The sequence below is a fragment of the Gekko japonicus genome, unplaced genomic scaffold, assembly GCF_001447785.1.
Source record: "Gekko japonicus isolate JY-2015 unplaced genomic scaffold, Gekko_japonicus_V1.1 scaffold254, whole genome shotgun sequence".
In the NCBI taxonomy this organism is placed as follows: domain Eukaryota; kingdom Metazoa; phylum Chordata; class Lepidosauria; order Squamata; family Gekkonidae; genus Gekko; species Gekko japonicus.
In genome coordinates this window covers 941,836-954,781 of record NW_015172010.1, presented here as the reverse complement: position 1 = coordinate 954,781, position 12,946 = coordinate 941,836, and the positions used below count along the sequence as shown (strand labels likewise).

Sequence of the window (12,946 nt, the reverse complement as noted above, 5' to 3'; positions counted from 1 at the left end):
CCACCCTGCAAATGGGTAAGATTGGCAACTGACCGTTATTTATGCATTCTCTGTTGTGGCTCCCACCTTGTGGAACAGCCTGCCTGGGGAGGTCAGGGAGGCTCCCAAACTTCTATCTTGGGATAGAAGCTTGGGCAAAAAAAAAATGTTCAGGATGATGTTTTTAGAAGGGACTTAGAACTGTAGTATAATGAAACAGTTCAGGAGGGACTTTTATAACGCAATGGGATGCAGTCTATTTGTAATGTTTACTGTATGCATCATCTTGCTTTTACTGGTCTTCTGCTTTTGCAGCCAACATTCTGCATGGCTTATGGTGTGCCATACCTTAGAAAGCTTTCTGTTTCCACTATTTTCTAATTTTGTAACTCTAGCCTTATTTCACTGTTTATTAGATACCTTGTGCTTTTTTAAAAAAAAAATTGAAAAAAATATTTTGTAGTCTCTAGAATTTTTTAAAATATTATGTAATCTGCTCTGAGTCTCTAAGAGAAAGGCAGGCTATGAATAAAAGTAAACCAAATTAATGTCTCAGATTCAAATGCCACTAGAGGAAAAATAAAATAAAATCTTGAAGAGTGCCATGACAAATTGATTTACAGAATGTCATTTGTCATACACATATAAAACTATTGACAGTACTTCCTTTGTCTTACTTTGCCTTCAGCACTGGAATACAATGAAGTCTTTTAACTAGCAGCTTCCGTAGATCTCAGTATGTGGGAGATCAGATTTCAAACGGCAGCATACAAAATTTTTGAGTACAGAATTATAACTGAACAAAGTACATAAACCATGCCTTGATACTTGCTGTTCTCTAAAAGTTAAAGCATTAGCCAGATTTGAATGATGCCAATTACATATTCCTCCGAGCCCATTTCAGATCAGCATAATATATTTTAATCCAATTATCCCATGACACTGCTTGATTTCCCCTAAATTATGTAACTTTGTAAGAGGCAATGTAGAGTAATCTTTTGTCACTTGTGAAAAAAACCTGATGGTAAACCTTTCAATTGGATACAGATGGACATATGTGATTTCACGATTTAGAATGGAAAATGTTGAACAAATTGTATTAGATGTGAGAATATGACACTGAACAGATTGTGTGGAAGAGTGTCCTTCCTGTCAGGGTCCTGGCTTAATTGGTGGTATTTCTTGTAGACTGGATCTACCTTTAAATATTGGGGAGGGGCATAATTCAGTGTTAGAGCACAAGGTTTGCATACATAAAATACCAGGTTCTGTTTCTGTGGCATTGCCAATTAAAAATTATCTTACGCAACAGAGGTGTTAAATGCCTCTGACTCTGGAGAATTGGTGCCTATCAAAGGGGTGAATACTAGTCTCAATGGACAAAAGATCTAACTGTGTGAAAATATAGGAAGAAGCATGCACATGTAAGCACACGGAATTTCAGTTCCCACTCCCAGTTGTTTGGGAACTTCTTTTGCTTCAACTCCTTTTCCAAATAAAGAAGACACCAAGTTTCCTTTGGAAGGGGCATACTGGGAGGCTGGGCTCCCTGCCAATCAAGGGCAAAGAGCAAACAAACCTTATAAACTTGCTCCTCCCCTGTAATGGCCCTTGTTGTTTAGAGCTGCCCACCTACCCATCCCAACATTTTGGCAAGATGGAAATAACCGGTCACTTCAGGGTCAAAGAGGAATTTTTTTGATTCTTTCAGATTAGCCAAGAAAGGGTTCTTTTTCACTTGCTTCACTTTGTTGAGATGGGGTGTTCTAATTAAGGCTGGTTAGGCACTACTGGGTTGTGTGGAATAGTGTGCACTTTTGCTTAAGTTAAGGGACTATGGTGAGCACTCTAAGGCATCTTATGATGGGAGGGAGGCTTTCCAAACCAGCATCTCATGGTTTACCAGTCAGGGGGACTGGCAATGGGATCCTCTCAGGGCTGGGGCTTCACCAGTCAAACCATAATTTTGCTAGCATGAGAGGAGGGTAGTGAACCCAGCTTTGTGTATGGAGTCTTTATTTTGGGGATGATGGGGCAAAAAAGACCAGAAAACAGACAAAAAAAGAACCATAGTTTTATTTTGTTGTTGAAAAATTCATGGTTAAATATTTGATTTAAATCAAACTGCTCAAAACGCAGTGGATCAACATTACAGAGTAAATTATTTTTGAGGGCACCTACTTCTGGTCTTTTCCATTCCAACTGATACAATTTATTGACCTGAGGCAGTGCAAGGCAGCTTCAAATGTTTATATGAGAGTTAGGGCTGCCAAGTGGAGGCGGGGGGTGGGTAAACCCCCACTTCGGAGGCCCGATTTCTGCCGCCGCGGAATCGGGCCCTGGGGGGAACTCCGCCCTGGCATGCGCATCACCTGGAAGTGATGCAGGCATGCTGGGGGTGGGGCCACAGCCATACAAGGGAAAACCCTATGGTTTTCCCTTGTATGGCCGTTGCCCCGCCCCCACCGTGCCCACCGTGCCTGCATCACTTCCGGGTGACGCGCGCACGCGCACACACCCGATGCCGGCCGGGAGCCCCCCGCTCCTGGCGAAGAATCACTTGGCAACCCTAATGAGAGTGGTGGAATAATCAAAAAATTTGTTCTAAACTGACATGCCATGTAAAATAAATAAATAATTATACCATGTGTATATAATATTTCTTGTACAAGCATACTGATACATTTTGCCCTTTTATATTTCTTTCAATCTTATGAAAAGTAAAATCATTTTAGGAGGATTTTAAGCATATGCTTGAAGTACTTACTTACCGGGCCTCCTGAACACGGATGCATTCAGATTTCAGATCAGGCCAACATTAAGCCTGAATGTTCATGCTTTATTTCTTTCTCCTCCGCCCTCCGTCCTTGCATAGAGTACAGTGAAGGAATCCTGGTCTGAAACTCTGACTACCCATGACTGTAAGAATGCAGGGATGCAGACTAACCAGAGTGCAGCTTAATCCAAGATTAGAACCCTGCCTTGGTGGTGGGAAATGAACTCTGGTTAAAAAGCATTCCTGCATTCATCCACCATGGGTAACTGGCATTAGTTTTAAACCTGGAATCCTTAATTGTGCTTTGTTTGAGAAAGGCAAGGAGAGTAGGGAGGCATGCATGCAAGCCTGGCAACAAGCTGGGCTTATGCACACTGAATCCTAGTAATAGCTTAGCACATATCTCTCAACACCAACCTGCCTAGTTGCTGCCCTGAAATCTTGTGCTTCAGTTAGAAAGTTCAAAGAAAGCAGTATTTATGTAACAAACTCCACTACATTCCCCCAAGACAGATAAATAGCATATGTACCTTTCCCATGCCTGAATGAGCATGTCCAATCTTCACAACAACAGGAAATGCTGGCAATGTCAGCTGAGGGCAAGAAAGAAAAAAACCCCAAGATTTAAAACTGTTGCTCAGTCAATGAACATTTCATTATCGTGCACATACTTCTCCATAGGTAGAATAGATTCTTTAAAAATCTTGGTGGTCAGAATTAAATTTCTCTTGAGTGTCTGTATGGGGCAAATTAGTATTGGCAAGCTGCCCCCACTAGTACCGTTCACTGATCTCAGTCCTGCCTTTTTGTTTAGATAACACAAGAAATATAACTTCTTCATAGCAGGGTTTATTTTATTTAACAACTAAGTGTGTAATTCGGAGACTTCCCTGTTCTTTGTATCAGACAGTGGTCAATTCTAGAGCAATTTTTACTTAAACTCACTGCTTTCTCTAAATTGCATTTTCATGGCATATGTGTTCATGCACATGATCAAAAGAAATGCTTTTTCAGTCAAAACACCTGAAGGGCTTGCACTTTCATTCTTTTTAGTCCATAAATGTACCCCTATGGAATGTTGTCTTATTATTTCTTTTTGTGTTTCTCTCTCTCTGTGAACCCTAGCACATGTAACCCATAATTCTACTTAAGCCACTAGCTCATGAAATGCTTCATTTTAAATTATTTTAGAGTATTAGTACAGTAACAAGCTGTTACATCATGGTTACATCATGAACCAACTATTCAGTGGGAACTAGACAGAAAGTATGAAGCAGTGTTGCTTGATAGGTTATTCCTCTAACCTACATTTTATGTTTCATGCTGTGAACTAAATAAACCAATATTTATTTTTAAAATAAAAAAAAAATCAGGAAAAGAGGTCTGAGTCATAGTCTGACATTTCTACCAACAAATATAGTTTGTTTTGTTGAAGTAAGTTCCAGCAGAAGATGCTGATACCCTTCCCCTCCATTCCTTCAACGAGCTGCACAACTGTTTCCTGGAATGCAGTTACTGGAGCAACTCAATTGCATTTGTCAGATCTATTGCTACTACTATGGCTCAGCAACTTCCAGTATGAAATGTCTCTGCCATTGTCTGGTGTATTACTTACTCCTATGGAGAGAACTGCTTCTACAAGAGGCCTGCTTCTACAAGATAAATGCTCCATTGTCGGGGAAATGAACAAACACTTCAGGGCTAATAAATACATCTTTATAGTGGGAACAGTCTTTTTATCTTGTTATATCTTTTCATTCCCTTTCTTCTAAAGAAGATGTGCAATATGGAAGCTGTTTGTGTGCAGTTACACAATTTTATGGTCAGTATTTCCTCATAAAATATCCCACCTGAGTCAGTCTAGATACATATCCTCATTTTATACTTTTAAAATTGCTATGCTTGTATTTTTTTAAAAAAAGATTTGATATGAAAGCATCAGATATGTATTGCACATACCAATATAATACATCCATTCTACCATGAAAAAGCATTCCAAATCACAAATTATGATCATTTTGTAAATGAACATTAATCTTAATTCCAAAAAATAATAAAAGGAAGTAAAATCTCTTCTTATTCTGGCCACTTCTTTCATAGAGACATATCATCAGTTTAGATGCCAGTGCCCAATGCCATGTGTCATTACAGGAAGTTGTATAATGTAATCTTTTACCATTATATGTTTTTATTATCCACCATAAAAACATTAAAACATTTGAACAACTAAAAATACAGTTAAAATGATAAAATGCAATTAAAAAGACATAAACAACACTAGAAGGAGGGCCAGTAACCATTACTGGGTGTACACCAGATGAAACACAAAAGTCTTCATCTGCTGGTGAAAGACACTTGATAGAGGAAGACATTGTTCTGAGGAGGAAGTTCCAAAGTTTTGGAGCCCAGAACCAAACTGGAAGCCAATGTAGGTGAAATAAGACTGGAGTGATCTGATCCCTAAGACTCACTCCAGTCAACACTCTGGCCACAGCTTTCTGTACCAACTGTATCTTCCAGACAGTCTTCAAGGGCAGCCCCACATAGCATGCATTCAGGTAATCTAGATGTTAGCAGGGACATGCATCACAGTAGCAAGATCTTTTCTGCCCAGGAAGGGCAGCAGCTGGCTCACCAGCCAAAGCTGCTAGAAGGCACCCCTACCCACTGCTGTAACCTGTTTATCCAACAGGAGGCCTGGGTCCAGGAGCAACCCCAAACTATGAACCTGCTCCTTTAGGGGGCATGCAACCCCATACAGAATAGGGGATAACCGATTTCCTGGGTCAACAAAGCATATGGTTTGTGATAACCTGGGGGCATAAAAATGGTCCTCTCACACAGCTAAATCATTCCTTCGATTTTTGCTCTCAGAAGGTGCCAGAACCACAGGTGTCTTCCTTAAACTCCTCTCAGTTACAAGACAATGGGGTGTGGGATCTATCCTTCCCTTTGTACACAAGGATTCCTCTATATGGTAATACCTAGGTAGCTGCTGCAAAGCTAGAATGGCTGACCTAAGGCTCTTCCCCTTCCCCTCTGGTGTATTTGTGTGGTTGTTTTTTTTTTGTGTGCTGACACTGGGCCAACATGCTTTGTCTGTTTTCTTAAATATTCTTTATTTACATTTTTATCAAGAACAGAGCAACATTGAAATATAACCAATTAACAGGCATATAGTATTTGCTTATTCACAAACAGGGCTTAGAATTAAATCTCTAATCAGATACCATGAGATGGAATCAAATGCTGAAATAATGCTTGCGCAGGGAAAAAGGAATACAGAAGAGCATGGGAAGAAACTTTGAAAGTCCATTTTAGGCTCTACGTGTAAGCTGATGATAATAGATGTAAACCTGATATCTGAATAGGCATTGACATGTATAGCCTTTGGACAGAACAGGCCCAACTAAATACTAATCACACATTTTAATCTGTTATTGCAATATGACACAACATGGAATGGAAGAAAAGAACAGTGTGTTTCTTTTTATACAGTGCTAAAATAGTTTAAACAAAGTATATTTGCAAAAGACAACATGCTATTACCTTACATTACACACCAACAGTCAAGAGCTGACTACCTAAATGAAAATTCAGCAGTACAACAATACCATAATTGTACTTTTTAATGATGAGGTGCTGTGAAATGACAGAGATAAGCCATTGCCTGTTCTCGGAAATAAGTTTGGCTATACTGTGAGGTGAAAAGGCAAAGCTTTTGGATGCCTTATATTTCAGAAATTTCATTAGAAATATATGCAGAGTCCTGACTTTCACCAATAATTATGTACTCCTATGTCCTTGACAATATCATAATAATGTTTCTTCAAGCCACTGGAAATACTTTCCAACAGATGCCCAAAATACCCATGTTCTAACTTGTTCACTCCAGTTTAACACACTAGCTCTCCCACTTCTAAGTGGCGGAGCCAAACAGAGGCCCAGCTCTCTCTCTCTCTCTCTTTCTTTCCCTTGGCCGCCATTAGCGAGGGCTCCATCCCTCCCTTCCTCTCCCCCATCTATTTGCGTTCTTTCCCTTTCTTTCTTTTCCTTCTTTATCCTCCCCCCAGCTCTCTCTCTCTCTTTCTTTCTTTCCCTTCATGTTTGTGTGTTTTGTATGTCTGTAAACTGAAATTTAATTTTTTATATAATTAGGCTCACTCACAGCTTTTATGCTTGTAGATGTTTTGGCTGACAAGGTAGAATTTTTGTTCACAACAGTCGACAACTTAGAGGGAACACTGGCTCACTGGGGAGGATGTAGAAATGTTTCCAAACTGTGACCCCAAGATAGGAGAAGGTGGGAGGCACAGCTGCTTTCTAGTGCTGGGCTGGGAGGGGCCATGGAAGGGTGTATTTGAGGTGGTAGCAGCAACAGAGAGTTGGGATGTGGAAGGGGAGGATGCTTCCCCCCACCCTCTGAATCAGTGCTGTCAAAGCCCTCTTCTCCAGAGAGCGTTAGCAACTGCTGGTGTCTCTGGGCAGTGCTGCTAACTTTTGCCTCTGCTGAGAGCCCCAGGGTCAGGAACAGATGAAGGGCAAGATGCTCCGAGACTCCTGCTGATGTCCTGCTGTAGCTGGGCTCCAGTGGCCTGGCAGGATGAGTTTGGTGCCTGGTGGCGGGGGCCTGTGGTATGCAAGGGGTGGAAGACTTCTTCCCTCCCAAAGAGCACCTTTAAACCCACTGTTACCCTCATGGCACACAGAGGTGTTCACACTCAGGAGGTGTAGGAGGGTATAAATGGGGGAGACCTTTTAGGGGGGTATGTAACTGAGACCCCAGAAATGTAATCCACCCCCAACTTGGAGAGATTGTAGAGAAGCCAGTCCTAACATCCACTATGGAAGCAACCCTAGAGGCATAACTATTATTTAGGAACATACTTGAAATTGTCCCCCTGCATTATTTCAGTGTATGAACATATATCAACACTTCAATCCATAAACATTTGGTGGGGCAAGAAACTGTACACTCTTTATTATGCAAGACAGTTTGTATCACTAATCACCTTAAAACTGAAAACTCTGATTTCCACTGGGCTGATGTGGCTGGGGTAACCAACCAAGCTGTTGTCATGGGGTAACTTTGGGGAGCCTGTCAAAACTCTGGAGATGTCTGCCTTTCTGTCCTTCAAAACCTGCCTTTGAAGACTGGGGAGGAGGGGCTATGAGCATAGGGAAATGCTTGCCTTGCTTCCGGTGTCTGGCACAGGGTGTGTGTGTCTGACCAGGTGAAGTTTTCCTGTGAGTTTGGTGTCACTGGCTTGTTCCTGAGCCATTCCATAGTCACCTGTAACTACAGCTGTCTTTTCCAGAGAGAGCACTGGTTAGACCTGGAGGGGGTGTCTGTAACAGCCCTCAACTTGTAGAGGTTATAGAGGAGTGGGCGACAGGGTGAGGTGCCCTGTGCATTTGGTGTGTGTAGCTTGCAGGGGATCCATTCTATACACTTAAAAAAAATATATTTTTATTGAGTTAAATATGACAAGAGATAATGTAATACATAAACAAAATATAGAGACCCATCGAATACATGTCCAAGATAAAGCTTAACATCATAACCTAATTAACTTAGTACTGCTTCAATTGGCCGAATTCAACTATTTATATACTTAAAAGATAGCAAGGTAAGTGCCCTAGTCAGGAGAGTAATGCCCCCTGTTTATATTTTTCTAAGAAAACAGACCATTTTTCTAAAGGGCTAAAAAGTTCTCGCTCGCAACGCTTTATGTCAAAATATACAGTGCATTTTTCTAGTAGAAAATAATCCCAAACTGTTGAAAGCCATAAAGCCATGGTGGGTTGGCTTGTTTCCAACATTTGGCTATTGTAGATTTGGCTGCTGTCAATAAGATGTTAATTAATTCTCTTTTCCTTGCAGGTGGTTTGTTAGCCATCCAGAGACCCAAGAGGAGCAGAATCGGATCCAGAGGTAAGTCAATGTCTGTTATGGTGCGGATATTTTGTAGAACTTGGGACCAGAATAGTTGTATATGGGAGCACTCCCACCAATTGTGAAAGAAGTTGGCTTTGGAGCCACACTGTTTCCAGCAGAGGGGCGAAATATGTGGCGTTATGTAGGAAAGTTTGACTGGGGTCAGATACCAACATAATAACACCTTTTGGGCTGCTGTACAGATAGTCACTGAGCTGGATATCTTGGAGTGGATTTTCCAAATACTGTCCCATTGTTCTACAGTAAGGGTTTGCTTTAGGTCCTTGTGCCACGCTTCCTAGTAGTTGTTACTTGCAGGTGAGCCTGTTTTAAATAAGAGTGCGTAAATAGGGGCGATTCTGCCTTTCGTCTTCTTGGTTGCAGCAAGGCGCTTTTCAAAGGACGTCAAGGGATGATTGAGGCTAAAGCTCATATTGGGTGAGCTTACTGCATGCTATAGCTGGAGGTATTCGAACCAGGGGTGTTTAACCTTGGCTTTATAGTCCAGATCAGATTTTATTGATAGCTTTCCTTTAGAAGTCACATCATAAAATCATGTGAGATCCGCCTGCCTCCATAGTTGGTAGGCGTTTTTGTTCTCCGCAGGAGGGAACCAGCCTTGTCCTGTGAAGGAACGTAGGAGGGAGTCTGTATTGCATATTTTGTGGCGGTAGGCCGACCACGTTGACAGCATAGCTTTCAAAAAAGGGTTTTTTATTGTCTTACCGACCTTACTGAGAGTGGAGGACCACAAGGTCTCTCTGAATGTGTGGGATGGGAGCTCGGTTTCCTCGATTAGGGCCCAATCTAGAACATCTGGACTGTGGTATTGCCTAACCAGGTCGGACAGAACAGTTGCAGAGTAGTGTAGGTATAAATCAGGGAAAGCTATGCCTCCGCTCCTGTATTTACGACGTAGAGTGTCAAATTTTATTCCGGGGTGGGCGTAATTCCAAAATAATTGGTTAAGTGAGCGTTGCCATTTTTTGAAGAGGTCTTGATGGATGCAAATTGGGAGAGCCCTAAATACATACAAGAACTTCGGAAGGATGAAAGATTTAATTGTATATAGTCTTTCCGACCAAGAAAGATATTTGATGTTCCATTTCCTCATTTGGTTAAAGGAGTCCTCGGCAATGGTCATGTGATTGAGTTTTTGTAGTTCCGAGAGGTTATTGGGAATCTTGATTCCTAGGTAAGTCCAACTCTTCTTTGGCCAATTGAAATGGTATTGAGATTTAATTTGACATACCATGTCGGCTGATAGGTTAATTGGGTAAAGTATCGATTTAGGTTGGCTTACTTGGAGACCAGATATGGAACCGAAAAGTGACATGGTCTGATGGATTGTTTCAAGTGAAGTTAGTGGCTTGGTGACATACAGGACCAGATCATCCACAAAGAGGCTAAGTTTAAAGGTCTTGGGTCCAACTTGGATTCCTGAGAAGGTTGGGTCATTATGTAGATCACTGGCTAGAGGCTCCATAGCTAAGGCAAAGAGGATAGGGGAAAGTGGGCACCCTTGACGTGTCCCACAACGAAGGTCTATTGGCTTGGATGATAAGCCGTTGATGAGTAGTTTAGCTGAGGGAGCTGAGTAGAGTGCTGATATGGCGTTTATGAAGGTATGGCCAAATTGCATGTGATGGAGGGTTGCTTTAAGGTAACGGAATTCAACCGCGTCAAAGGCTTTTTTGATGTCCCACGATGAAGGTCTATTGGCTTGGATGATAAGCCGTTGATGAGTAGTTTAGCTGAGGGAACTGAGTAGAGTGCTGATATGGCATTTATGAAGGTATGGCCGAATTGCATGTGATGGAGAGTTGCTTTAAGGTAACGGAATTCAACCGCGTCAAAGGCTTTTTTGATGTCCAGTGATACTGCAAGTGAGTTGATGGATTTTTGTTTGCGTCCATACATGATTAAATTCAGTGTTTTCCTTGTATTATCAGTAATGTCCCTTCCTAGGACAAAACCCATTTGATCCGGATGAATATACTGGTCGATTATTTTTTTGAGGTGCTCAGTCAGGATTTGGGCAAAAACTTTGTAGTCCGAGTTAAGCAAGGAGATGGGTCTATATGACCTGGGGTCTGAGGTGTCCTTCCCATGTTTGGGAATTAAGATGACGTTGGCAGTATTCCAAGAGGGGGGTATAGAGCCCAAGCTCAGAATGTTGTTGAAAAGAATCTCCATGTGTTGTAACAAGTCCTCTAGGAAGGTTTTATAATATTCAATGGTGTAGCCATCAGGCCCTGGAGCCTTGTTGAGTTTCATGCGTTTTATGGCTGAACGAATTTCTATCACGTCAATTGGAGAGTTTAAATATTCCCTATGCTGTTCTGTAATAGTGGGGATGTCTGCTCTAGACGAGAGATAGTTTAGGATGTCCTGATCAGAGGGATTGGTAGATGTATATAAGGTAGAGTAAAAATTTTCCATCTCATGGAGAATGTCTTTGTTTAACATTTTAATTCAGCCATCTTTCCCTCTCAGATTAAAAATATGCCTCTCTTCCCTCTGGTGTTTACGTTTCCAGGCTAGGAGTCGCAACATTTTTGAGCCTTTAGTGGCACTGAGGCATTTCCAATTACAGGATTTTTTTTGCATTTGGTCGACATCTAAAGATTCCAGTTGTTTACGTAGTTGCAGAATTTTACGGTAGGTCTTGGGGTTGCAAGTCCTTTTATGGAGGGATTCAAGTTGTGAAATGCTGTTACATAGTTCTATTTTTTCCTGGTTTCTTTTCTTGTTGCAGGCTGACTGTAGCACTATGCAGGTACCCCGAATTACCACCTTGGAAGTGTCCCAGGTCGTTTCTACTGGAACCCCACAGTGCTGGTTGATTTGGAACAATTCCCGGATCTCGGTTCTGATTTTACCGGCTGTTGCAGGATCCATTAATAAAAAATTATTGATACGCCAGGATAGTGATGGGTTTTGTGGCTCGCTGTTTTTGAGTGTACATATTACCGGCGCATGGTCTGACCATCTTTGAATTCCAATTTCAGATGAGATTACTTTAGGCACCAAGTCACTTGACAGCAATATATAGTCCAATCAGGTGTACATGTTGTGAAGTGGAGAGAAATATGTACAATCCCTGCAAGTTCCATTTTGTAATCTCCAAATGCCCTTAAGATCATGGGCTTCCACTCATTTAGGAAGGGCTTGGTTGGAGTTTACAGATGACTTTTTGGGTTTAGAGTTGGATTTGTCTAGACCCGTGTCCATTAAATAGTTCAGGTCCCCACCCAGAATGACTGAGCCTCTTCGGAATTTGGAGAGTTTGGTTAGCACATCCTTAATGAAGGTTAATTGGCCTTTGTTTGGTGCATACACTGAGGCTAGGGTGATATCTTGGTTATTAATTTTCTCTCTTATGAAGATATATCTGCCTACACTGTCTCTTTCACTTGCTTTGTGGTCAAATTTAAGCGATTTAGATAAGAGGATGGCCACTCCTCTTGATTTGGTGGATCCTCCTGCTTTAAATTGGTGAGTGAGCCATTTTGAGGGTAAAACTACCTTGTAGGTTTCTTGGAGTAGGACTATATCCGCTCTTTGTTTTTTAAGGTCTGCCTCAATTCTTCTGGCCTTGATCCTATTATTGAGCCCTCTACAATTCAGAGATAAAATTTTAAATTGTTCAGCTGCCATGGTGCATAATAATAGGGAAGAGTATCTTTACCATGTACATTTTACTCTTTGAGGATGCGAAAACTATATTGAAAAAACAGTATAACATTTTAAATAGCAAGAAGCAGATATTTTCAACAACACTTGTGAACTTTAACAGCAATAAAGTAGTTAGATTAAGGATCATAAACATAATGGAGATGACATCTCTAAGCCAATTGAGCAGGGAAAGGACAACTAGCTTGTATACAGGATTATTGAACTGGGACTCTGTGTCTCTTGTCAGAATCCCCCCTCCCCCCCTCCCAATCTGCAAAAGCATTACTTGAGAGGAATAATTTTTTTAAGTTACACGTAACAGTTAACCCCCAGTGAAAGGCCTCAGAAAAAGGATCCCTGTGAGTGTGGTGACTCACCACACAGAGCCCCGAAGGCTCTTTCTTTTGGATCCAGAATAAGAAAAATAACAAAATCCAAAATAAAAACCTGTTTTCACCGTTCTGGGGAATCCTGAATGAACCTCCCCCCCCCCCACCCTAAATAAAATGCAATTAGGAACGGACCATATGTAATCAAGTTTTTCTTATAGCATTTAGGAACGAACCATATTTAAT

General features: G+C 41.3%; 1 protein-coding gene across 1 annotated transcript in view; it reads right to left on the bottom strand.

Annotated features, from left to right (window-relative positions):
• The window catches only part of SYN2 (synapsin II), a 352,644-nt gene that overhangs the window by 65,143 nt on the left and 274,555 nt on the right, over nt 1-12,946 (bottom strand). The window contains exon 8 of the mRNA XM_015420237.1: nt 3,286-3,348. Within this exon, the coding sequence (XP_015275723.1) occupies nt 3,286-3,348 (63 nt within the window). The remainder of the gene's footprint in view (nt 1-3,285; nt 3,349-12,946) is intronic.